The sequence below is a fragment of the Cupressus sempervirens genome, chromosome 5 (assembly GCF_028749045.1).
Source record: "Cupressus sempervirens isolate cs-2001-9-10 chromosome 5, ASM2874904v1, whole genome shotgun sequence".
In the NCBI taxonomy this organism is placed as follows: Eukaryota; Viridiplantae; Streptophyta; class Pinopsida; order Cupressales; family Cupressaceae; genus Cupressus; species Cupressus sempervirens.
This window is the reverse complement of record NC_143122.1, coordinates 243,565,528-243,591,897: the sequence shown is the minus strand read 5'-3', so window position 1 is coordinate 243,591,897 and position 26,370 is coordinate 243,565,528. Positions and strand designations below refer to the sequence as shown.

Here is a 26,370-nt window from a genome sequence, read left to right as displayed (position 1 = left end):
GTGTGTTTTGGAGTGGTGTTTCTGAAACTTCTATCTATTTTGGAAACTCTTTCCATTTCCTTAGTATAATGTGACTTAAGTTGGAGGTTAATTAGTAGGTGTTTCATGCAGACTAGTTGAATGGGCATTTGAGGTTTAATGTGGTTGACACGATTTATCAATAGTGTCAAGGACATGATGGATACCTACTACTGTGTACTTTGTTTATATTCTTGTACCACCGAGCCTGATATGTTTTGTAATTATGTGATTATTTCTAAATCTAACATCTCAAGTTTTTGTTATATATGGGCAAGGAAGTAACTTTTTAAATGCTATTGATTAACCTGAACAAGGGAGCTTGGTAACAATTTTTCTGTTTTGACTTCAAAGTATGAGTGATACTTAATTTTATTTTGGTCATGTTCGGTGGTAATTGTAGCTGCTTAACAGATAATTCATGACACTGGTTTTTTCAGTGTTGTTGAGATGCACATTTTTTTACCATGTTCTCTACGCCAATTACACCTGGTGCTTAGTTCATTTGGTGTGTCTACCATAATTTTGGATACATGCTATTAAATAAATGATAAAAAAAATTGTTAAAGAAGAAATTGAAGCCTATTACTTTATGAGAAACTTAAATATAAGATGTTGTCTATTCCTATTTACTTGATAACTATCCACATCAGCTGATATTCTCTGGCACCAGACTCAATTTGCAATTAAGACAATGATGTCAAGTGTTTTGCAGCTTACTTCTGCTGTCGACATCTAGTCTTTCAGCAGAGATATATTGATCCATCAGTTTTTTTGTTTCAAATTGAAATTCGATTACCATAAAGAGAACGAGTCTGATTATAATATATCTGTGATTAGGGTAGTCACATTAGGATAGGCCAATCAGGCAGCATATCAAAAATTACAAAATACAAATCATGGAGAACAGTTTTAACCGAAGATCACATAGCAGAAGTGAAATAGTCTGCTAGCTGCAGTCCTTATCAACATTGCTCTGATCTTTATTCACAGCATTAGTATTACTGCCCTTATAGGAATCAACATGGGGAATAGTCCCATAAGGGGGAGAAATATTCTCTAATTGCTATTTGCAAAGTTCCGGCATGTGATCTCTAGGTCTGTAATAGCATCATCTCTCTCTAATTCACACTGATGGAGTTTGCAGTATATATTCTGGAAATCAGTGTATTCTTTTTGAAATTTTAATCAACCTTTCACAGGCCCTGTGGCCAATAATCGGCTTCTTGTACATCATTTTTGAGCAACTGTACTGATCCTTCATCCAGAATCTTCATGAAATTATGTGTTGGCCACTTAACAACCAATAGAGATACGAGTCTACGAGTAGGCTCAATAAGTCATCTTCTTTTGCCCTGCCAAAATGCTCATTTCTCCTTTTCTAGATAAGCCACACGAGTTCAGTAGATGGAACAGACCAGATTAAATTAAGATCAGCACTCAGACCTTTAATGTAGCCAGGCAAAATCTTAACCCAGGTAACACTATCCCTAGTCCTACCCAGCAACATTATCCATAAAGATAGACCAAACAACAGTGGCAGAAGTGCACCAAAAACCTATATTATTATCAATATTTTCAAGACAATAGTAGATTGAACGGGTAGGTCTAGTCACAACTTTTTAAAGCAATAACATCTATGTGAAACAACATTTCTTTGGATCAATTTTATTGGACCAGTAGAGCTTTACAATGAAGACCATCCTTTTTCTCCAAGTTTAATATCTCAAACCTGGTTTACATGGTCAAGGACTTCATGAGATACGGTTAATAACTTGTACAGTCTATGTGATTGATATTCAGGAGGGGAGTGACATCTTCAATAGAAACTTTATCCAAAATCATTGCTCTTTTAAGCACAAAGAAGGATCTCTCATTTAAATCAAGAAGGCTGTATTCCATCTTCAGCTGGGACCAACTTCTGATTTCACTGTTAATCAAAATATCATTGAAGGAAGATACAACCTTAATGCTCCATTTTCTCGCATAATACCCTTGGAATAGGGCAATGGGATTATTATTGTGATTCAAGTTCTACCAAATAGATTTGAAACCAGATAACGCATCATTACTTCTGCTTATTGCATCACATCCGCTGACCATTCTCGTACTAACCTCCCAGGTATTCCAAATACTAGTAAAGACAGCAGACCCCAAGGGCTTAACATAGAACATTCTAAACAAAATATGAAGATCCCTCCATTGCTCAGCAACTTTAGGCACAATATCTTGGATGTTTTTTCTAATGAGCACCTTCCGTTGCTCCTGTCTATCAATTGCTTTTAAAACCCATCTCACCAATACCCTTTGATTGAATGCTTTTTGTTATTCGCTTTATCTTTTGACCACAGAAAATCCATGATAAATTTTTGCATGCTTTTAATTTGATAACTTTGCAAAAAGTTAAACATAGATTGAGGCAAGAATTTCTTGGCGCAGTTATACCCTCAACCTATGAAGGAAAGGTCGTTTTTGTTCCGCACCCTTCAATTCTTTTTCAATCTTGCTATACATCCAATTCCAGTCTTAGAGAAGATTGACAGAGATAGGAATGCTCAGGTACCTATCATCTTATTTGGCCCACCTCATTGCTAGCCGAATTTTGAAAACAAACCTTTAGGTTCATTTGACCAGCTCATCATAATAGATTTAGCATATGCAATTTTAGAGTCAGAAGCTTGACAAAAAGTTGGCAATCTGTTCACAAGGTTATCCTTATTGCTTTCAGTAAACACAAGGAATAAAGCAGTGTCATCAACAAATTGAACATTGAGTAACGAGGAACTATCAGGAAGTCTGAAGGACAACAGCAAGAACTTTAGGGCTAATCAATATAGTTCTTAATATTTATTACAGAGCTTTAAAAGCAATGACAAATAGGGTCAGAGCCCTGCCAAAGAGATCTTTCAAATAGTAAAGATTTAGAGAGGGACCCATTACTTTCCACTTGTGTATTAGCATCTTTAAACAGCACTTTAGTCATTCTGCAAAACCTCCGAGGGAAGCCAAAAGCTCCCAGGATAGAAATAACAAAGGACCATTCTACCATATCACATGCCTTTGCAAAATCTAGCAGTAGCATATCAACATTCTGGTTACCTCTTTTAGCCCAATCTAAGGATTCCCAACTTGTAATCAAAATCTAAAATATACCTTCCTCTGACAAACCCATTTTGGCTATCTTTGACGTTCATAGGGTTGACACAGTCAAGGAGAGAGAATCCCCAAAGGAGATGTTTGAACTTGCAGCTAGATTAAACCACAACGGAAATGCCCAAACAAACTAACAAGAAATGAACACAGAATGGAAGAAAGATCACTAAATTATCATCAAGTTGGTCTGCAAATGCAGTTATTACATCACCATTGACAATATACAACTACTAACAGGTCAGATACATTCACTCTCCTCATTAACAAGCTCACAGAGCTGATCATTCCTCAAATTGAGCAACCTTCAAAGAACCCCAAGTTATCCTAAGTTGCTTCTCTGAATCTATTCTAACCATCTAATCATCTAGCACTCCTTAAACAAGAAGTAGAACTTCTACCCTACATATGTACAAAATCGCTAGCCACAAGTCGAGTTATCCAATAATTAAATTCCAAGACAAAGGAAAAGTACAACAAATAGATAGGTCTGGACCCAAATCATAAGAACAACCCAAAATGAATACATTGTGTCGTGTGAACATACAAGAGGCTCGGTCAAATGTGTAATAACATAGAGCAATGAGCCAATTTGCATCGCATGTTGTGAATCTTTGTTGCTAGCGGCAACTTGCCACCTTGATCAGTAGAACATGAAAGCCAGTATAGGATTAGACCAATCTTAAGATAACTTGATCTGGAAACATTGAAACAAGATGCAAAGCTAGACATAGGAACACCACGATGCTTAGACTTTTCCATAAGAATCGCATAAAAATGAGCCAATTGAACTGATTGTAAGCTTAAACAACAGGAAAACTGTCCAAATGAACAATAAACAGATAAATCAAAATGAAATATTTTGGGTGATGTAAGTTTGCCAACGACCCAACTATGCACCTGCATCAAACACCCCAGGTGAATTGGAAGATGTTCCATAAAGGAATTTATGAACATCTGACAGGATTCAGAATATAAATTTCAAGCTCATTCTTGACCTAGTTGCCTTCTCCATCAGAAGAGCAAGGACTATATTGACTCTGCAAACCCACATATCCAACAAAATACACTCCATCATCGGGTATCTTCTGCTGCTTTCACAATGTCTGTTATGATCAATCTTACCACAATAAGTGCTTTGGTCTCTGTCATTTCTGCAATTACTAACTAATACCTGCTCCAAGTTTTGCTGTGTGACTTTACCTCTGTCATCATGCAATATCCTCTCAGCCTTCAATCCATTTCCAAGATTTTACTGCTCATCTGATACCATTCCTCTAGTAACCTGTTGTATCCTCATCATCCAGTTGTCACCAGTCTTCAAGTTCATCGCCTCTTATTCTTCCATCAAATTCTTCAACAATTGTACAACCTCAGAAACTTTTTCAGCCACTTGCTGCAGATCCATCACCTTCTGATTTGAAACAATTTGATATCCTAAGGTGTAAGTTCTCATCATGCTTAGGTTCTTAGCTTTCATTCCTTCCTCCTTCAAAGGAAGTAAAGCAAATCTTCTGCCATCTTTGATGATAGAAAAATTACTTCGACAATCATGAATAGCACCAACATCATATTGCCAAGGTCTGCCCAACAAAACATGGCAAGCAAATCATGTTTACCACATCAACACAATACTTCATCTTGATATTGGTCCAATGTTGAAACTAACCCAACACTATTCTTTTGCTTCCACCATATGATTATCCAAACCAACTTATCCCATAAGGACAAGGATGTTTGAGTCTTCTCAATCCCAACTTTTGTACCATTTGTTCAGATACAAGGTTATTTGTACTTCCACCATCCATTATCTTTGCAACATTTGCTACTAGACTTGCAAACAGTTTGGACAATTACCTTCTTTGCTTGGGCTCTGGTTCCTTCTTGCTCAACGTCTCTTCTGAACATTAGAGATTCCCCCATCTCAGGTGCAACTTCCCTTTCAAGAAGTTCTGCTTGCTCCTCATGTACCACTAGGTTCTGCTTTCCTTTCCTAGCACCACCTGAATATTGGAAAGCTCTATGACTAACATTCTTGCATTTGAAATGAGTGCCTTTCAATTCATTGTTCCCTCTGCTCCTTCCTTGAGCCTTCAAATCAGGTTCTTCTTCGGTCAGAAGTTTGTTTTTGCCTTTGTCAGCAACTGGTTTATCCCTAAAGCTAGGGGTAACTTGTCTTCTTTTCAACTTTTCTTATGCTTTTAGAGTGATAGATAAACATCCTCAATAGTACTAATCTTCAACATACTTAACTCATCTTGAATCTCAAGTCTCAGACCAGTAACATACCTAGCCACCTTTTCCTTGGATGACTTGGTGTTCGGATTTGATTGTCATCTTATAGAACTCCTTGTTATACTCCTAACTGTCAGATCTTTCTGTTTCAGATTCTACAATCTCTTAAACAATTCCAGTTCATAATCCCCTTGTATGAACTTAGCTTATAGTCTAGAATTCATAACTCTCCATCTAGTGATCTTAGGTTCCCCATTATCTTCCCAATCTTTTTGCAATTCTTTCCACCATAAGGCAACATGGCCCTTCAACTTAATCTGTGCTAACTCTCTGTGGATCTCTAACATCTTCAAGCTCAAAGTAATCCTCTAGTTCTTTAATCCAATCTATTAATTCCTCTAGATTAAAGAACCATAAAAGCATGTAGCATCAATTCTATGACTCTTACCCATTTTTGCCATAGCTCTCAACAATCTTTCGTCTACAAGTATATCAACTTCAGCTATCCCCGTATCTTTAGCAGCTTCCTCAAATGCATCTTAAGTCTCAAGGTTTCTCCTAGCCCTAGTCAAAGCATTTTGGATCTCAATCCTTATCTCATTTCTAAAATCCTCCATCATTTGATCTAGTCTTCTAGAATTCATCCTTCTAGGCAACATGTTTAACAAGATGCCAATCTTCAAGCCCTTAGGTTCAATGGTCTGATTATAATTGTTGATTGCCCTAATCCAATCTGACAATCTACGAACACCAACAATCTGTCTCAAGCAACTAGGTCTCTTTGGTAACTAGGAAACTATCAACTTTTGCCAACCAACCAATCCTTTTGTGCAACTCTCCACAATTGCAGGTCAGATCCGATCTTGCCACCCCACAATGAGGTTCACAAGTGTGATCTCCAATCTTCCAACAACCAATCCTTCTCTTTCCACCTTGCACTATCCTCTGATGTGGACTAGATCCTCAACTTTTGCCACTCGACAACAATGAAGCATGAAAGTTAGAGATATTGGATTCCAGGGGCTTGTTCAGCTTTGATGTACAACCAACCAGCTCTGATATGACTTGATGCAGCCAAGGAGAGAGAATCCCCCAAAGGAGATGTCTGACCTTGCAGCTAGATTAAACCACAGTGGAAATGCCCAAACCAACTAACAAGCAATAAACATAGAATGGAAGAAAGATTACTAAATTATCAACAAGTTGGTTTGCAAATGCAGTTATTACATCTCCATTGACAATATACAACTGCTAACAAGTCAGATAGACTTGCTCTCCTCATTAACAAGTTCATAGCTGATCATTCCTCAAATTATGCGACCTTCAAACATACCCAAGTTATCCCAGTTGCTTCTCCGAATCAATTCTAGCACTCTTGTGACACTTAGCACTCCTTAAACAAGAACTATTACCCTACATATATACAAGATCGCCAACTACAAGTCGGCTTATCCGATCATTAAATTCCAAGACAAAGGAAACATATTACAAATAGCTAGGTCTGGACTCAAATCACAAGAACATCCCCAAATGAATACATCATGACGTGTGAACATATAAGAGGGTCAATCAAACGTGTAACAACATAGAGCAATGCGCCAATTCATATTGCATGTCGTGAAGCTTCATCGCAAGTTGCAACTCACCACCCTGACCGTTAGAACAAGAAAGCTAGTATAGGACCCAACAAATCTTAAGATAACTTCATCTAGAAACATCGGAACAAGATGCAAAGCTAGACATAGGAACACTACGATGCCTAGACCACACCATAAGGATCACATAAGAAAATGAGCTAATTGAGTCAATCACAAGCTATAACAACAGGAAAATTGTCCAAATAAACAGTAAACATATAAACCGAAAGGAAATATTTGGGTGATGCAAGTTTGCCAACGACCCTAGGATGCACTTGCATCACAGATAGAAGCTCAGATAATCTTAGAATGAGCAATTTGAAAATTATCTTGTATGATATTTCAACAAGGTTATGGGCCTCTACTTATTAACATTACTTTCCCTATTGTGATCCTTAGGGAGAAGTGTAATAATAGCCTATTTATATTTTTCCCTAGAGAGCCTTTCTCAATTGCTTCTTGATACACGATAAAAATATCTTCTATCCCTTCCATATTAACCTTATAAAATTCAGCTGCAGATCATTGGCCCCAAGAGATTTCCCCATTTTGAAATGTCAAATCGCATCAACAATTTATCTTTAGTGATCAGACCTTCCTCAATAGCTTCCTGATAACACGGAAAAAAAAAATCAACTATCTATTCCATATATGTCTTATAAAACTCAACTGCCAGACAATTGGCCCCCAGAGATTTCCCATTAATATCCCCATCGTCACGATACCATCTGTTATTAAACTAAATTGGCCCAATAGATTCCATTGATTGTTTCACCATCAACATATTAAAGAAATACTTAGTGCTTCTATCTCCATCGTTGACCCAATTTACCTTTGCTCTAATTCTATACCCTTGTGCCTTTCTGACCTAAAACTGACAAAACCTAAACTGAGATATGTAATGCGGTCCCCATTGAACATGTCTTTCTGAATCTTCGTTTTTGCACTCAACAATTCATCTCACAACAAATACTAAACTCTTCAGCCCACATTTGCAAGCTTTTTCTAATTGTTCTTGTTAAGGTCTTGAAGTTAGAGACCAGTCCATCTGGATTCCCATTAGTCTCTGGCAGATTTCCTGTGAAAAAATAGTTTATTAACATATCTAACAGTACCAATATCCTCCGGGAAATCAGGGTACTTCAAAACCTCAATTTTGAGAATCCCAAGCCATTCGTCCTAAGAACTGTATTAGCACAATATTCTTCACAATATTTCTAGCTTCAGTGGGTTAACGATTAGACAATGTTTCAATATGGACACAATTGGAATCTCTCCTGTTGTCACAACCAAGGGTTTCTTCTTGAGCATATAACCTATCAAGTTTGCAGTAGTCTCTTTTACAATTGCTTTGATTATTGCACCATGTACACCAAATACTTATTATTATCTTTCTACTTCCCTTCTACAAGATCAAATAGTGTAAACATTTTGATTTTCTTCATTCTAATCCAATGGAATTGCTTATTTCCTTTCCAAGCTCGTGGGGATCCCTCATACTTCTCCTCATTCTCAATCAAAATGAAATCGCTCCCTATAATCCTGAGAATTCGGGCCAGTTCAGAAAGAATCCACTTCAACAATCAATTTTTATCCCTATAGTCATTACATGCTTGGATTCATTCTTGTCAAAAGTAATCTACAAATATCTATTGCACAGGGAGCAATTGGAGGAAGTCCAAATTGTCCCCATTTTTATTGAAAACAGGAGCCTACAAGTTTCCCAATTCTACCTATAAAACCCTAAAACCTTTTTATTACACTGAGGCGTACCTGGGATGGCAGCAAGGGATGGAGTGAGTGTATTAACAAAAAATATTAAAGAGAAAGAGCCTACACAAAAGGCATTATGAAACCGGTAAAATATGTGAGACAAAAAAGTCTCATAGTTCTACAAAATAAATTTAATGAAATAACTGTGTACTTTAGCAAATAAAACAGTAAATAGCTTGTACAGTTATTATAATATAAAGTAGCTTGCACTTCTGTAAATAAAGCTATAAATAATAGATAATACAAAATTTTAAATAACTATATGATTAGATATACAGTAAATAATTTAGTAGAAATTACTGTAGAATATTTTTTAAATAATAAATGTTCAGCAAATAAAATATATTTTCAAGTAAATAAAATAACCTCTGAATCAAAATAAATGAAACAATGTAAATAGAATAAAATAATTTTTAGATAGTGACAAAATAATAAAAAGGGAAACTCTAAAATTATTTAAGATTGATATCTCTTGGAGGGTTGTAGATAGATGGATTTGGGATATGTGTACCAGTAACTATTCCACCCATCATTTTGGAACTCACAATTTCACAACCACAATCATCTTGTATTTTTCTTTGTGGTATTGAACATTGAAGAGAAAAAAATTTAAGCTGTTGCAGCTATAGTTTTTTTAAAATAGGTTTATTAGATAATTTTTGAAAGGTTGTTGCAGCTATAATTGAATTAGTGTATATGTATATATTTTTTTAAGTGAACATCCTTTTCTGTCCCCAAAATATGGTCTTCTGAACTGAAGCTCCCTGCCATCCCCACAAATGGTCTTATGCTCCACTGAGTTTGGGGGATGGGGATGTGTTTACGGTATGGGTATTGTTAAAGGCCAATTTTTAGGACAGTAAGGGATGACTTTTGAAAAATAGGGGAGTTTTTTATATATAGAGATTTCAAATATGCATATCATAACATTGATAAACCACTCATCATAGACATTTTAGAAGCTCAATACATTGCAAATTAACAAAATTCAAATACTTTTGTTGTAAAAATATAGAATACACATAGCAAAAATGCCCAAAGGCTCCAAGTTTCATGCATGAAATGACATAAAATATTGAAATGTTAACAATAGACATCCTATTATAAGTCTATAGTTAGAATACTAAGTAGTAAACAATAACTTAGAAGTCCAACTCCATAATCAGCTGTCCATAATGATATTAAAATGTAAATACTATAATTAAGCTACTAAGCAATAAATGCAGAAGTTCAAAATAATATATAACTGATAATCAGTAGATGGTATGTCTAAGATCTTAAATCAAGTAAATTTGATGCCATAACCTCCTCTTTCAACCATTGTTCACTCCTTGACCAGCTGCTTCTTCTCTTATTGCTCTTCTCCTTTTCGAATGTGAAAATGTTATTTTTTTGGTTATTTTATGCTTAGATAAGGTTAGGGCATTGTTAAATATGATTTTGGTGTCCTTGGGGGCCAGCCAATTTTTTTTTTCCAAATATAAGAATGCCTTATTATTTTGATATTGACAGTCGAAAAATGGGTTATAGGGGACAGCCAGAAGTCTGGGGGATACGTAGGGGACTTTTAGCCGTCCCTGGAACTTCTAGCTGTGCCCGTATACTGCTGCTCTCAAAGTGGTGTTTCCGAAATGTTCCCTATTTTGGAAAAAATAAAATGGGAAATTCCTGCCCCCGTGTCCCTGTACCATCCTTGAGATGGGTGCAAGGAAAATTTGGCAGGGTTCGTGTCCCCGTGGAGCATAAGCCTTCAGGACTACCACCTCCATCCTAGAAATACCATGGAACATAGCAGTTATCTAATTTTCAGTTTTCACGTTTGATGTTTTAATAGTTAGATTGTAAGTGTGCAAGATGATTCCTGCCCCCGTGTCTCTGTACCATCCTCGAGATGGGTGCAAGGAAAATTTGGCAGGGTACGTATCCCTGTGGAGCATAAGCCTCCAGGACTACCACCTCCAGCCTAGAAATACCATGGAACATAGCAATTATCTAATTTTCAATTTTCATGTTTGATGTTTTAATAGTTAGATCATAAGTGTCAAAGATGATGAATGAACTTAAGTTTTTTTTAGTCCACTCTCTTCAATGTTTGAACCACCTTACAATTGCAACTGCTCAATTGTGTTCGGGATTCACACCTAGTGTTGTGAATGTGAACCTCATGTTTCCTTTAAAACCTATGTATCCTTGACATTTATTATTTATCAGATGTTACATTAAAAACAACACTATCGTTTTGTTGAAGAAATAATGAGTGGAAGGTATAGGCTTTGTGGCAACTTGAGTTGGATACAATTTAGTATTTCGTTGTAGCAGCTAATTCAAATTGGGGTGTTTCATCTAAAAAACATTAGTTACTTCATTCTTGTAAATAAGAAAGCAGATGTGGATGATGATTAGGACAATGTACAATATTAGAATCCCTTCTGCTTGTAGTTTATCAATTGAGAAGTTTTTAGAAATATGCAGAAAGGGATAATACTAGCATTTTTAGTAGCATGGAACCCTGGGAGTTACACATGCTTGAATGGGTAAAGTTGACTGGCAACATAACAAGTGCTATTTTAAATCTTTTAAGTTCTCATCTATGAAGATTATGGGCTGGGTTAAGTCTTAGACGAAGTACAGAAATTAGACCGTAAGGAAGATATTTTTTAATTGGAACTTTAACAAACTTGAAGTTTATTAATCAGACTAAAATATTGATTGGGAATATATTGTTAGGCATGTTGCATTGGCGTATGTTTTTGCAGATGCCAAACATGGGCATTCAAATCGGCTATGTTGAGTGCAACCGAACTGTATTATAATTGTTCAATAGGCATTATCAAAGCTTAAATTCCAAGGTTGCACGGGTACGCGGTTATGGGAACGGGTATGGGAACGGGAACGGGTACGCATATTTTTCAAAATAGGGGACGGGGGTACGTGTGCATGCCTAATTTTTTCTATATAATTAATATTTTATAGAAAATATAAAAATCAAAATATATGTCATGAGTCATGACATTGAGCATTCAAAACAAGAAATTTGAAAATATGAGCCATAAGTCATATATATATATATATATATATATGCTATTGCTGAATGTTTAATGTTTAAAGTATTTTTCATAATAGGGGACTGAGGTACTTGGGTATGTCAAACTTATTTAAAAATTATACTTCTATATTTATTAAAAATCTGAAATTATGAGTCATGACAATGGTTTTTCAAAACAAGAACAGTGATAAAGTTTGCAAATGTAATGTATTGTTTTCAGTTTCAGATTTGCTATATGTTTGAAATAATAATACATGATAAATGCTTAGATGCATAACAAAGAAGGTAGACTTTGAACATGAACAAGAAGATCCTAAATCATATGACAATGACATATTGCAAACGATAAACTTATGACTTGAACAGTGAAAGTTTATTGTTAATGAGTATCAAAGTTTCAAACTGATTTGATATTGAATTACGTTTGATAAACAAGAAGCTAATACAAAAATAAAAAACCAAAAAAAAATCAGAATCTTAATTAAGATCCTTAGCTATGATGCTCTCCACCGAGTACCCGGTACGTGGGATACGTGTACCCGGTACTTGGGTATGAGTACCAGGGGTGTGGGTACGAGTACCCATGCAACCTTGAATAAATTCCCATAACTTTGTTTACTGTTGGTAACTAATGTTCATTAGCTTTATTTCGATTTTGTTGGGGATGGGGTATTTGGAATGTTATATCGTAAATGTGTAGATCTATATCTTCAAAAAACCTTCTATATCCCACCCGTTTTGTAAAATTACTGCAGTGCATTTAGTTGACAACTAATGGATCTCTAACATAGTACATAGGATTTGTAGTTATATGAGCAATAGAGCATCATGCACATACAGTCCAAACAGGTGTTGTGTAACAAACAAAAAATTAGCTATTAGTGGACTGCTTAAGAATTTGTTTATTAAAATTATTTGTATTATATATGATGCAGTCTTTTCTTATCTGTGGATATTCTGTGCTTTTCCCAATGCATTCTCAACATGAAATATTAGGCATCATTATAAAGTCAAAAAACAATGTAGTAGATTCAAGTGGTACAGATTTATTAGAATAATTGATTGTCTTCGAAGTAAATGTTGTCAAGGCGTTATAAGTGGGCAGTTCAAGCAAAAGAGTTTCTTTATGTTTACATTTCTTATTCTGTTGGATTTCCTTTTTAAAGGTTCATTGTATTTAAAATTGGAAAAAGCTAATCAAGAAAAACAAAATGGTGCAGGCAAGACAGTGTCTTTCTGTGAGAGGAATTTTCCCAACATTGGCAGATCCTCGACATGCGGTAAGATTCTTTGGCACAGTTGCACAGAAATCAAATATTATTGGAAAGCTACTTGAAAATTTACAGCTGTTAGATATGCCTGAAGTCATTTCTAACCTTTCTTTACCAAAATTTCAGCAATCTTTCCTTGAAAAATTGTAAATTTTAATTACATTTATATTTTATCAAATGTCAAATTGATTGCATGAACTCTTTAAAAACTTGATCATTTCTGTCGACTGATAGCATTCTCATTAACAAGTGATTTTTGCATAACATAATCTTTTTTGCAGTCTTCTCAATACATAAAATCTGTGCTACAGTGAAGAACATTCCTTTTTATTACATCTTTTAATTTTATTTCAGAATTATTTTTTCCAGAATTGCTAGAAAATTTGCATCAAATTTTTTGAATCTGTTATTTCTTATATTGATTTGTATTTCATGCAAACTGTTTTTAAGTCAAGGCCTTTGATGTCAGTCTTAATGATAAGAAGCTGATTAAGATTTCATTATCTATCTATCTTTATCAGCCATATTTTGATATAGAGTTGGTACCATGACAGCAGATTCAATGACTGAACAATAAGCTGAAATCAACAGTTTTGTAGGATTTTTTCTAGATCATGATTAATTTATGCCATGTTGAATATATCCTATGAACATTGACATGTATGGGAATATATAATATGGTGTCAAAGACAGGAGACTGTCGTACTGGTCTCCCTTATGGAGGCGGGGGATGATTAGCCTACAATACTCTCATTTCTGATAGCACATTGATAAATTCATTTCATTTTAGCCTTCAGGCATTATATTGTGTTTGTATCATCTGATAAACTGGACAAATGGATAAATTAATTTTAGTCTCACTAATGGTTGAAAACTTGAATGTAATATACAGGCGGAGTCTACAAGTGCTACAAATGAGTCTATATTGAAAATAGCTTTGGATCATGGAAAAGCAACAGGAATTATCAAGCCTCATGATCGCATAGTTGTTTTCCAAAAAGTAGGCGATTCATCGGTTGTAAAGATAATTGAGCTTGAAGAGTAATTTTCAAAAAGTATGTTACACTTCAGTTGTAAAGATTGTTGAGCTCATAGATAGTAATTCGGACAAAGACAATAATGTGAAATTTTTTGTCTGCCAAGGGAAAATGTGTAACATTCTGCATTCAATTTTTTGCAGAGTACTCGGTCTTAAATTTTTGTGGGCAGTCTTAACATTCATTTGAAAACTGATTTTTTTTAATTGACACAATGAGTTTCCCAATTCTATATTATGCCTGCAAGTTTATTTATTTATTTTTTAAATCATTCATCTAGGAATAAAAATGAGAAGTGGGTTCTTGGCAGCGTCATTTAACTATGCACTTGCTATGTACAAATCATGTCCGAGTGTGGAGAACCTGTTGGAAGTTGAAAGTTCTGTTCCCAAGGACATGTCATTCAACTTCCATTTATCTATAAACCTATGATGAGTACCTGGTATGTTTAAATGTGCATTAATTAGATATCTGTTCCTCTTTTAAATTGACGGGCTTTCATCTGTTCAAAATTTCAATCATTTTTATGTGGAAGACTCGTTCTTCATTTTTGACAAGTTAGCTAAGGTTACACACATTAATTAAATAAGCAACATGCATGCGTCCTATCATTCTGATCATCCTATGTGAAATTGTAACTCTGATTTTAATGAGGTGTTATGAATAAATATTCAATTGTCATGTGGGACCTCGAAAGATTTCAATAAAAGGTGAATGTTCAACAGGGAAAAATTTGAATTTGAATAATTAAAGATGGTTTCTTACACTTTCTAAAATCCAAAATTAAAGCAAAAATGCATTTGATAAATTTTTCAGCCAAACACCTATAGCGTGTAATATATTAAGTAAATAAAATAGTACACAATCAAGTTAAAAGAAAGAGAATTCCAGCTTCAGACCCACATAAGGAGGTTAAGTTCATGGGAGAGAGTCCTCAAACCACCACAGATACAATGAAGGGAATCACTTCATACATCATACAGGAGCCAGTAGTCCTAGCAACAAAGAAGATACCGTCTGCTGTTCCACCCAAACATTTAGACAAGCTCTGGGCATGAGCAATAAGAGTTCTACAATGAACAAGAAAGGTAGCGTGTACCACTAAGTGCATATATATATAAAGAAAGCACCAAAGAGGACAGCTGAACACTTCCAAGGATATTTGTGGGCACAAATACATCCAAGGGCACCAAGAGCGCCAAAAAAAACAGCAGCCACATATCCACTGTCAACCAAGAAAATCAAAGCCCTGGCTACTAAGAACAAAACCAGCAAAATACACTACTCACTGAGCACAAAAAGCTGCGAAGATTGCACTGTCAAGGTTGCTCCCAGCAAATAGAGCAGCAGAGAAAATCAGCACATGAGAAGGAAAAGAATCCTGAGCCACCAAAACGAAGATACTTCCACCGAACAACAAAAACCCACAATAGGAGGATAGTCCAAGAGTGGAGAGGAGCATATCGAATAGGAGAATACGCAATACACAGTGTATTATTCAGAGGGAAAATATATTTGTTTGATGTTGACAGTTGGACTCTTATGCGATCTTGCATCGGTATGATGATGTGGGAAGAGTCTCTAAGCTTTACATTGTTCTTTCGATATCTTAAATTTAAAAAATTCTAATTGTTTCATGTAATCAAAATTTGCTAGTAGTATACTTGAATTGGATGATCCTACCATCCTTCCATTTTCAAAAGATCACTCCCAACAACTATGCTATAAATTGCACATAAGAAGTGTCCACCTTTTAAATTTAAAGATTGTATAACAAATTGTCCTATAAATAGGGTGGAATTGATGGGGGACACAAAATTTTAAGTCAAATTATCACTCAATTTAGAACTTGTCCAAACACGCGTTGTTGTTTTTGCAGATTGTGTTAGGCAATGAGAGAAGAAGATTTATTCTTCCTTTATACTTATAGGTGGTTCTTCTTAACCAATAGAGGAAATTTTAATTTTATTTCTTCTTTCAATAAGTAGAAACTGAAATGTCTTATTGAATTGATCTCCTTTCAAACTAATGAGATTGTTCTTTTGCAGAATTGTATATAAGAACAAGGCTGCCGATCAGTAAGTATGATATTGCTGTTTGTAAGTTGGAAAAATATATATTAATCTCTTATAACTTGTACTAGTACATATCAATTTATGTATTTTCCAAGATGCAAATTATAATCAACACGCGCAGAGAGAGAGAGAGAGAGAGAGAGAGAGAGAGATGACTCATGTAGAGACATGCGTCTCAATGAACATGGTTCACGTAGGGACACGTCCCTATGCAAGGCATGTTCCCTCATCGATCGGTGCACACAATTCATAACATTTATTATTAAGTCCATCAGATTTCCACAATCCATATCAATGCACATTTTTCTTTTTGGGATCAATTGTGTAACAATTTTATAGCACCAATATTTCAGGTCATACTGCATGATCCATCATTAGGATGCAGGAGAGTAAAGGAAAATAAAATTACAGATTGCAACCTTAGGAGGCACTAAAAGGAGAGGAGGGAGGGAGATAGAAGGATCATACTACGTGTATTATGATTTATGATATGTTAATGATTAATCATCATCGGTGCTAACAGTGCAACAAGGAAACACAATGACTTGATTTATATTCATTTGTATTGTATTGGGTTTGATTCTCATGTTTATTTGTGTTGTATCGACTTCATATAGTTGATTAACATTATTGATTTTGCAATTCAATAAACTTCAATATACAATTAGCGATATATATATATTGGACAAGAGTAATAAGGAAGGATAGATAACAACAATTTACTCTATTTAATCTCACTGATTGAACTTGTTTGATCAAAGCTACAAATCATCAACACTCCCTCTTAGTTTGGGAGGGTGGTTTCTATTCAGTGAAACAATGTATTGTGAGAGAAGAGTATCATCACAATGATACAAAGGATATCAACATGACATACACCATGATTTGTGTTACCTCATGATATCATTAGGAGTACGGTATGTTCATGAATATTGATGCAGTGCAAGGCAAGGTTTACCCCCAATAGATGGGTCCTAGCCCCAACAAATAGCCACACAACGGAAGATGAAGAAAACACAGAGATATTGATGATAAAAAACAACACTTTTTTGTTAAGAATATTAACCAAGATAAACCTACAGGTCTGACAGTACAGATCATACTTCCTCTTAATAGTAATATATCTCTAATGTTGGCATATATATATATCCTATAGGTGCCAAGTTAGGAAGGGTTATGTCCCTTGAGGGACATACCCTTTAGAAATGATATATAAGTAGGTTGTAAATGCAGATTATAGGACACATAGTTATAGCAGTCTGCTCCTATAAGCATTTTATATCTTGCAATTTACATATGAGATTCTCTATCACAATAAAAGGTTAAATATTCAGTATTGTATTTGCATTATAATAAGCACTAATTTCATCAATATTCATACTACTTAGAAGATCATTCTTAGCATATAAGACTGGATTAAAAGTCTGATTAAGAGATAAGGATTTAGCAGAAACTTTACATGGTATTAGAGCTCTGGTAATCGAACCTAGGCTTTGCTAAATTTCAGTAATCAGACTTTGTACACATCAAACAACAATCTTCTATCTTCCATGGCTTACATAATCAGACCCGAGGACAGGTTTGATGGGAAAGAGCACTTTGAAGCCTGGAAGTTCAGAATCATGATGATTCTTGAAGAGAACAATGTAAAACAATTCATTGATGGAGCATCCAAACAACCCCCAGTTGAACCTCACAAATCTATCTAGAGCAGAGGAAATAGAAAAGCTATTAAAATCATCTTAGATGGAGTTAAAAATGATATTGTACCTATGCTTACAAAACATCAAATTGCCTTTGATATGATGAATGCATTACGAAATGCCTATGAAGTAAACAATGCAACCAGGGTTCTTGCACTAAAAAGGCAACTAAATCACATTCAGATAAAGAAAGGAGAATCAATAAGTTCTTACTTCTTAAGGGTTGCCGGCATTAGAGATGAACTATCAAGCATAGGAACCATCATTAGTGATACAAAATTAACACTTATGGCTATAGATGGATTGCTAGATTCATGGGAGACATTTGCACAAGGAATAAGTGCCAGAGATCAGCTCTTAGATTTTAATAGACTCAAGAATGATTGTCTTCAAGAATCCATAAAACTAAAGAAAGGAGGGAAACCACAAGTAGAAGATGAAGAACTTCACGTTCTTAATACAAACTCTTATTAAGACAAGAAGAAGCATTTCAAGAAGAAAAAAGGAAATCAAAAGAATGGAAAGCCCAAGAAAGATCTATAGATCTAATTGTCTTGAAAATGTCAAACAATAGGCAAATTGTACAAATGTCATTAGAGAAGAACATACTTATGATCCCGAAAACTGTGTTTTGTATTCCTCTCTATCAAATGAAATTTCAAATAAAACATGGGTAATTGATAGTAGATCTTCTAGACATATAATGGGATACAAAGAAACTCTAGATTCTTTATTAGAGAAGGTTAATGGTGAAGTTACCATTGGCGATAAATCAGCACACTTCGTTGAAGGAATTGGAAATTGTACTTTGAAACTAAAATCAAGAAATACTCTTCTTCTTAAAGGTGTACTCTATGTACTAGGGATTAAAAGAAACCTAATCTCAATTATAACACTTGAAGATGATGGACACAATGTTGCATTCGTGGATGGCAAAGTATTAACTTGGGTTAAGAACTCTTCCATCGAGAAAGCAAAGTTAATTGGTCAAAGAAAGAGATATTTGTATGAATTGAATACAAAATCTAGTCGATCCATTCAAGCCCTAGTCCACGAAGTTGAAGATTCAAATGTAATATGACACAAAAGATTAGGGCATCTAAATTTTAAAACTTTATCAACTATGGAAAATATGGTTACTGGATTACCCAAATTAAATAAAGACCACCCTAGCATTTGCAAAGGGTGTGCTCTGGGTAAAAGCACCAGAAGTCCCTTTCATGATAGTACTAGGAAAACAAACAATGTACTAGAATTAATTCATTCAGATTTATGTGGACCTATGTTTGTTCCTTCTCTTTGAAGGATTCTGGTATTATATCTTGTTCATAGATGACTTTTCTAGGAAAACATGAATTTACTTTTTAAAATGCAAGGAATCAAAAGAAATCCTACAAAGATTTAAAGAATTCAAAGCATTAACTGAAAATTTTTCAGGACAAAATTAAAGCCCTTAGAACTGATAACAGAGGAGAATATACCTCAGACTTGTTTAAAAGATTTTGTAAAGAATTAGGGATTAAGAGGGAATACACTGTTCCTTATAACCCACAACAAAATGAGGTAGTAGAAAGAAACAATATGACAATTATAGAAGCTGCTAGGGCTATGATTTTTGACCAAAACCTAGAATATTATCTTTGGGCAGAAGCCTCTTGTATTGATGTATATATTCAAAACAAAAGTTCTCACTTCTATCTTAAAGATAAAACACCTGGAGAAGTATTTACTAAAGTGAAACCCAATATAAGTCATCTTAGAATTTTTGGACGTCCTGTATATATCCATGTTCCAAAAGAAAAGAGAATCAAATTAGAACCCTTTGGGAGGAAAGGTATTTTTGTAGGGTATAGTGAAACTTCTAAAGCATATATGATTTTAATACCTGGATAGAAAACTATTGAACTTAGCAGAGATGTAATCTTTGAAAAAGATCTTGCATTTAAAAGAGCCATAAGTTCTGATGAACCTTCTCCTTTATCTAGTTCTGAAAGAAATAGTGAATCTGGGTCCCAGAGGGAGAACTTAGAAGAAATTGAAGATGAAATTCAAAATATGAACCTTGAAGAAAATTCAAAGAAAATACCACTTTGGGCCATTAAAATAGTTGAAGCAGCTCAAGGCTTTGCTGTACCTTCTAGAATAGTCAGAGAAAGCTAAAGACCTAAAAGATTCTCTGGTTATACAACTAACATAAGTGATTTATCCAAAATAGAGCCAACCAATCCTTCTAATGCTATTAAACATATAGCTTGGAAAGAAGCTATGATAGAAGAATACCAATTTATCGTGAAAAATGATTTTTGGAAAATTGTTTCAAGACCTAAAGGAAAATCTGTTGTTTCTTCCAAGTGGATATTTAAAATAAAGCACGCTGCTGATGGTAGTATTGAGAAGTATAAAACTAGATTTGTAGGCAAAGGATTTTCTCAGAAAGAAGGGATTGATTATGAAGAAACCTTTGCTCCTATTGCCAAATATACCTCCATAAGAGTTGTCTTAGCAATTGCCACATCAAAGGGATGGAAGGTACATTAGATGGATGTGAAAACAACATTCCTAAATGGAAAGATTTCAGAAGAAGTATATCTGGAGCAACTTGAAGGATTTGAAACTCATGATCCTAATGCTTTTGTTTGCAGGCTCAAGAAAGCTCTCTATGGGCTTAAACAGGCTCTTAGGGCTTGGTACAAAAGAGTTGATAAGTATCTCACCAACTTAGGATTCTCCAAGAATGAAGTTGATCCAAATTTATATTATAAAAGAGATAAAGATGATATGGTAATTTTGATACTTTATGTTGATGATCTACTAATAACAAGTGATAATCATCTCATAGATCAATGCAAGAAAGATCTAACTAGAGAATTTGAGATGAAAGATTTGGGATTCCTTCATTACTTCCTAGGACTGGAAGTACGGCAAAATTCTGACAGTATCATACTAAATACAGGGAAGTATACATGAAATCTTTTAAAGAAATTTAGAATATGGAATTGCAAACCTATGTCTTCTCCAATGGAGACTAATCTACATCAACTTAAGGAAGTAGCTGCAGAATCACCATCCATAGATTCTACTCTCTACAGATAGATGATTGGGTCTCTTATGTACTTAGTAAATACAAGACCATATATTTGCTATGCAGTTAATGCCTTAAGTCAGTTTATGTGTGAATTGAAGGAGATTCACCTAGTCGTAATTAAACACATTATGAGATACTTACAAAACACTCTTAATCTCAGACTCAAATATGAGAAAGTTGCTTTAGACTTACATAGATTCACTGATTCAGATTGGGGTGGAAGTGTTAAAGATAGGAAAAGTACTTCAGGATGCTGTTTCAGTTTGGGATTAGCAATGATATCTTGGAAATGTAGAAAGTAGTCTTTAATAGCACAGAGTTCCACAGAAGCCGAATACATTGCAGCAACGATGGCCTCTCGAGAAGCAGTATGATTGAGGAAGTTACTTGTGATATTATTTGGGCAAGCTATGAATCCCACAATTATTCATTGTGATAATTAGAGTTCCATCAAGCTCTTAGTGAATCTAGTTTTCCATGACAGGTCCAAGCATATTGAAATTCCTTACCATTATGTAAGAGATATGGTAGATAGGAATTCTGTAAAATTGGAATACATTTGCACTGCACATCAGACATCAGACATACTCACCAAACTTCTATCTAGAGTGAAGATAGAACACTTCAGGAGGAGACTTGGTATGGTTGAGTTGTAATCCATTTGTACTCTCTTGATTATTAATAAAATAATTTTATTTTGTCAGGCTATTGACTGTTATGGGCTCCACCATTTGTATTCATTATTTTAAGAGGTGACGATCTCTTAGATAATGTGCTAAACAGTAGAATTCTACTATAAGATCTAGATAAGTTCAAGATCATATTGTGATGTTGACATTGCTATATTCATGGGTCACAAATTGGATAAAGGAAGAATCTTAGTATTCTTCGGGTTTATCCTGTATTCTGGTAGATCTTAAAACTCAAGATCATGTTTTGATATGGAAATACCAGTTTCTATGAAATCATAACTTGGATAAATGAAGAGATTACTTTTCAAATTTATCCTGTATAATATCACTAGTGGTAGTAATTTGTCATATCACAAGTTTAGTAATATGACTTTGTATCATGTGTTCTATGATACCACAAACTAAGAAGAGACATACATATATAGAGTATTAATTCTTGCTTATTCATTTGTATTGGTGTTGCTAGATATAATATCTCTCTATAGGATTACCAGGTTAAGAGGGAGTGTTAAGAATATTAACCAAGATAAACCTACAGGTCTGACAGTACAAATAGTACTTTCTCTTAATAGTAATATATTTGTAATGTTGACATTTAATGATATATATACCTCTCCTATAGGTGCCAAGTTAGGAAGGGTTATGTCCCTTGAGAGACATACCCTTTAAAAAGGATATATAAGTAGGTTGTAAATGCAGATTATAGGACACACAGTTACATCAGTTTGCTCCTATAAGCATTTTATATCCTGCAATTTACATCTGCGATTCTCTATCACAATAAAAGGTTGAATATTCAATATTGCATCTGCATTATAATAAGCACTAATTTCATCAATATTCATACTACTTAGAAGATCATTCTCAACATATAAGACTGGATTAAAAGTCTGATTAAGAGATAAGGATTTAGCAGAAACTTTACATCTTTCATATATAATAATCATAAGATTTATATCCAACATGTTGTGCTACAAGGCCTACTCGATTACGACCATGAAAAATAAGAATACATCTCAATCCTCATGTGTGAACTTCCATCTCCAAGCTATTATCCCTCAGGATGCTCCTAGCTACTCCATGCTAACCACCTAAAACTCTAGAAAACATAAGACTTTACATTATATCAAACAAGGCACAAGTCAACATGGTAGATAACACTATATAAACACTTATGATATGCTTTGATTTTACAAATATAACTAACTCATAAGTTATGATAATACTATGCGACCTTAGATATAGGTCCACACGCTATCCAACAATCTAGATCTAAGATCACATAAGTTAACCCCCATAGATCAAAGATCGCAAAAACAATCTCCAAAGTCTATCCAACAAAGGAAGACGATGATACCAACATCCAACCAAAGATCTTTAACTCCAATGCGAACAAGCCAATAGTTATGTGAACATAGGAAATAATCTATAGGGATGCCCTAAAAATAACCCTAAGAGGGTGGACATAGGATCCACCCAAAACCATGCTCGATGCTCCTACATCAGACTCTTGAGGTAAATAGAAAAGTGTGTTCCAGACTTTGATGCCAAAAGAAATATTTGCACAAAACTTCATCTTCATCAAAGGCTTCCAATTCCTCAAGAACAATATAACACTTCTGAAAATCAACCATTTCCGCTTCATCCATTCAAACATCCAAAACATATGAATCTCAACAACCCAATCAACATGCTCACTCACAAGAACAAACTGGACAACATAAGGCTTCTCAAATAATCTCTGCAACTTATCATCACAACCAACAATAGTAACATCCTTATAAATGTAAACCATATCAACAACCCCATGAAAATCCAAAACCAAATCAGCAACATTTAAACCCAAATCCACAATAATAGCAACATGTAAATCCTCAACCACAATAGCAATAAGTGAATCCACATTAGCAACATGTAAATCACTATTCATCTTAGCAATAAAAAAATCTTCAACCATGTCAACCACAAGAAAATCTGCATCGACAACATCCAAATCCACATCTGTAGTATCATCCATATCTATATCAACATTAACATATAGATCCTCAACCACATCAACAATACACAAATCCACATCAGCAACATGTAATCCATGTCCATATTAGCAACAATAGAATCCTCAACCATATAGGCAACAACATGTGAATCCAAAACCATATTCACATCAACAAAAATATGTAATTCTTCACCAAGACAAGTGAAACTCTCATCATCAACAATCTCTTTAATTTATCCATCTGGTCATGAAAATAAAATGATACCTCATAATCTTCAATGAAGTCATTATGCATTTCAACAATTTGGCTTCTTCTATGAACAATACTTCTAACCGGCTACACAACTTTCTTTTTTATCGATAAATGCCAACTCAAACAAGATTGCATCGTCTCTTCAATCCTTTTATTAAATTTATCCCAAAACTGATCCAACTTATCCATCAAGTTCCTCTCAAAGTGCAACTACCTCACATTGGCAATTTGATTGCAAGACTACAACTACCTCACACTCGATGATCTGCCTTCCATCTTTGCAACCTACCTCGATTTGAAAAATCTCTTCACCCAAGGAAAACTCCATGTTCTCACATCAAGGTTTCACAACCAAAAAATTATCCATCTAGGAGTCCTCTGCAATTGCAAGTCAGAACCAAGATTCACTACATCACAATAAAGAGATCTAGGACTCCACAGTCAATCAATCCACCACACAATTGACACAAGATTGAAAGCCTAATCTGATACCACTTGACACGGTGCAAGGTTGGGTGTACCCCCAATGGAGGTGACCTAGCCCCCAACAAATAGCCACACAATGGAAGATACAAACAACACAAAGATTCAGATGATCCAAAACAAAACTCTTTCATATATTATAGTCATAAGATTTACATCCAACATGTCGTTCTGTCAGGCCTTCCCAGTTATGACCATGACAAATAAGAATACATCTCAATCCTCATATGCGAAATTCCATCTCCAAGCTATCATCCCTCAAGATGCTCCTCGCTACTTCATGCTAACCACCTATGACTCTAAACAACACAAAACTCTTTACTTTATACCAAACAAGCCACAAGTCGGTCTAGCATATCACATTAAATAAATACTTAGAACAGGCCCCGAGTTTATGAACATAACTAACTCATAAGATAAAATTATACTATGCAACCTTAGATATAGGTCCACATGCTATCTAATGAACCAGATCCAACATTACATAAGCTAACTCCCATGGATCAAAGATCGCAAACAAAAATCCAAAGTCAGTCCAAAAAAGGAAGAACATGATACAGACAACCACCAAAAGATCTCTAACTCCAATGCGAACAATCCAATAGTTATGCAAACATAGGAATGGTCCACAAGGATGCCCTAAACATAACCCGAAGGTCACACACATAGGGTCCATCATACTAATATCATTTTTGGTATATGCCTTAGCTTGAAGTCCCATGATGCCTACCAAAGAAGACATCTGCTCATGGCCTATCCACGGATGTTACATCTCATAAAATCCACCATGACATATCTCAATAATATAGCTCATTGTATTGGCATGCTACTTAGTTATCATTATGTAAGAGATATGAACTATCACAATACAACCAAAGATATCAACCATATGATATCCATCGTTATAGTAGGTTAAGCCATTGTTAAAGTTGTTACTTTACAATAACAACCATAATTTCTCTAGTATCATACTTGAATTGGATGATCCTATTATCCTTCCATTTTCAAAAGACCACAACTATGCTATAAATTGCATATAAGGACCATCTACTTTTTAATTTTAAGAGTGCACGATATATTGTCCTATAAATAGGATGGAGTTGATTGGCAACACAAATAAATTGAGTCAAATTATCAGTTAATTTAGAACTTGTCAAAACATATTTTGTTATTTTTATAGATTGTGTCTATGTTAGGTAATGAGAGAGCAAGATTTATTTTTCCTTTATACTTATAGGTGGTTCCTCTTCACTAAGGGTTACCATTCTCCACATGTGATTCCATTGATTTAATAATTATATAATAATTATAATATAATTATTTTATCCCATAATAATGTAATAATTATATTATCAATATAATTATTATATTATCATAACCTTTATGTTATCTATATCGGCCTGAAGGAATTCAACCATAACTACAATAACATTAACACTCTCTTAGCTAGAGAGGAATCCTCCTCAATATTTGAGTTAGGTAGTGATATCCACCATGAATACTACTAGAGGGAATGCTTCCCATGAATGAAAATGCAAATGAACACAAGTGCTCATCACAAAATTACCCAATCTGATGTAGCCATCTCTTCATGATGTTCAACATGGCTACTCCCTAAGGGTGAATAAACACAAGTGCCAAGTCATGGAGTGTCTCACATGACATCCACCATGGCTACTCCCATGTGCAAATTAAATAAAAGCTCATATCACAGTGTTAACTTGATGTTGTCATGAAGTCTCTCAAAATGTGGCATCCACTAAGGCTACTCCTATGAGCCGAAAGAGTAACAAGGGATTTCACCTCAAATTTCTCCATCTCAAAGAAAAATGCAATAGAATGACACCTCAAATTTCTCTGTCCCAAAGAAAAATACATTACAAGGGTTGACAGCTCAAATTTCTCCATCTTAAAGA

The 26,370-nt window shown here is 34.8% G+C and overlaps 1 protein-coding gene across 1 annotated transcript in view; it reads left to right on the top strand.

Moving 5' to 3' along the window:
• The window catches only part of LOC149555437 (pyruvate kinase 1, cytosolic-like), a 61,738-nt gene extending 47,339 nt beyond the window's left edge, over positions 1 to 14,399 (top strand). The window contains exons 15-16 of the mRNA XM_089829474.1: positions 13,080 to 13,139; positions 14,023 to 14,399. Coding sequence (XP_089685600.1) covers positions 13,080 to 13,139; positions 14,023 to 14,175 — 213 coding nt within the window. The 3' untranslated portion in view covers positions 14,176 to 14,399. The remainder of the gene's footprint in view (positions 1 to 13,079; positions 13,140 to 14,022) is intronic.
• The last annotated feature ends 11,971 nt before the right edge of the window (positions 14,400 to 26,370 follow it).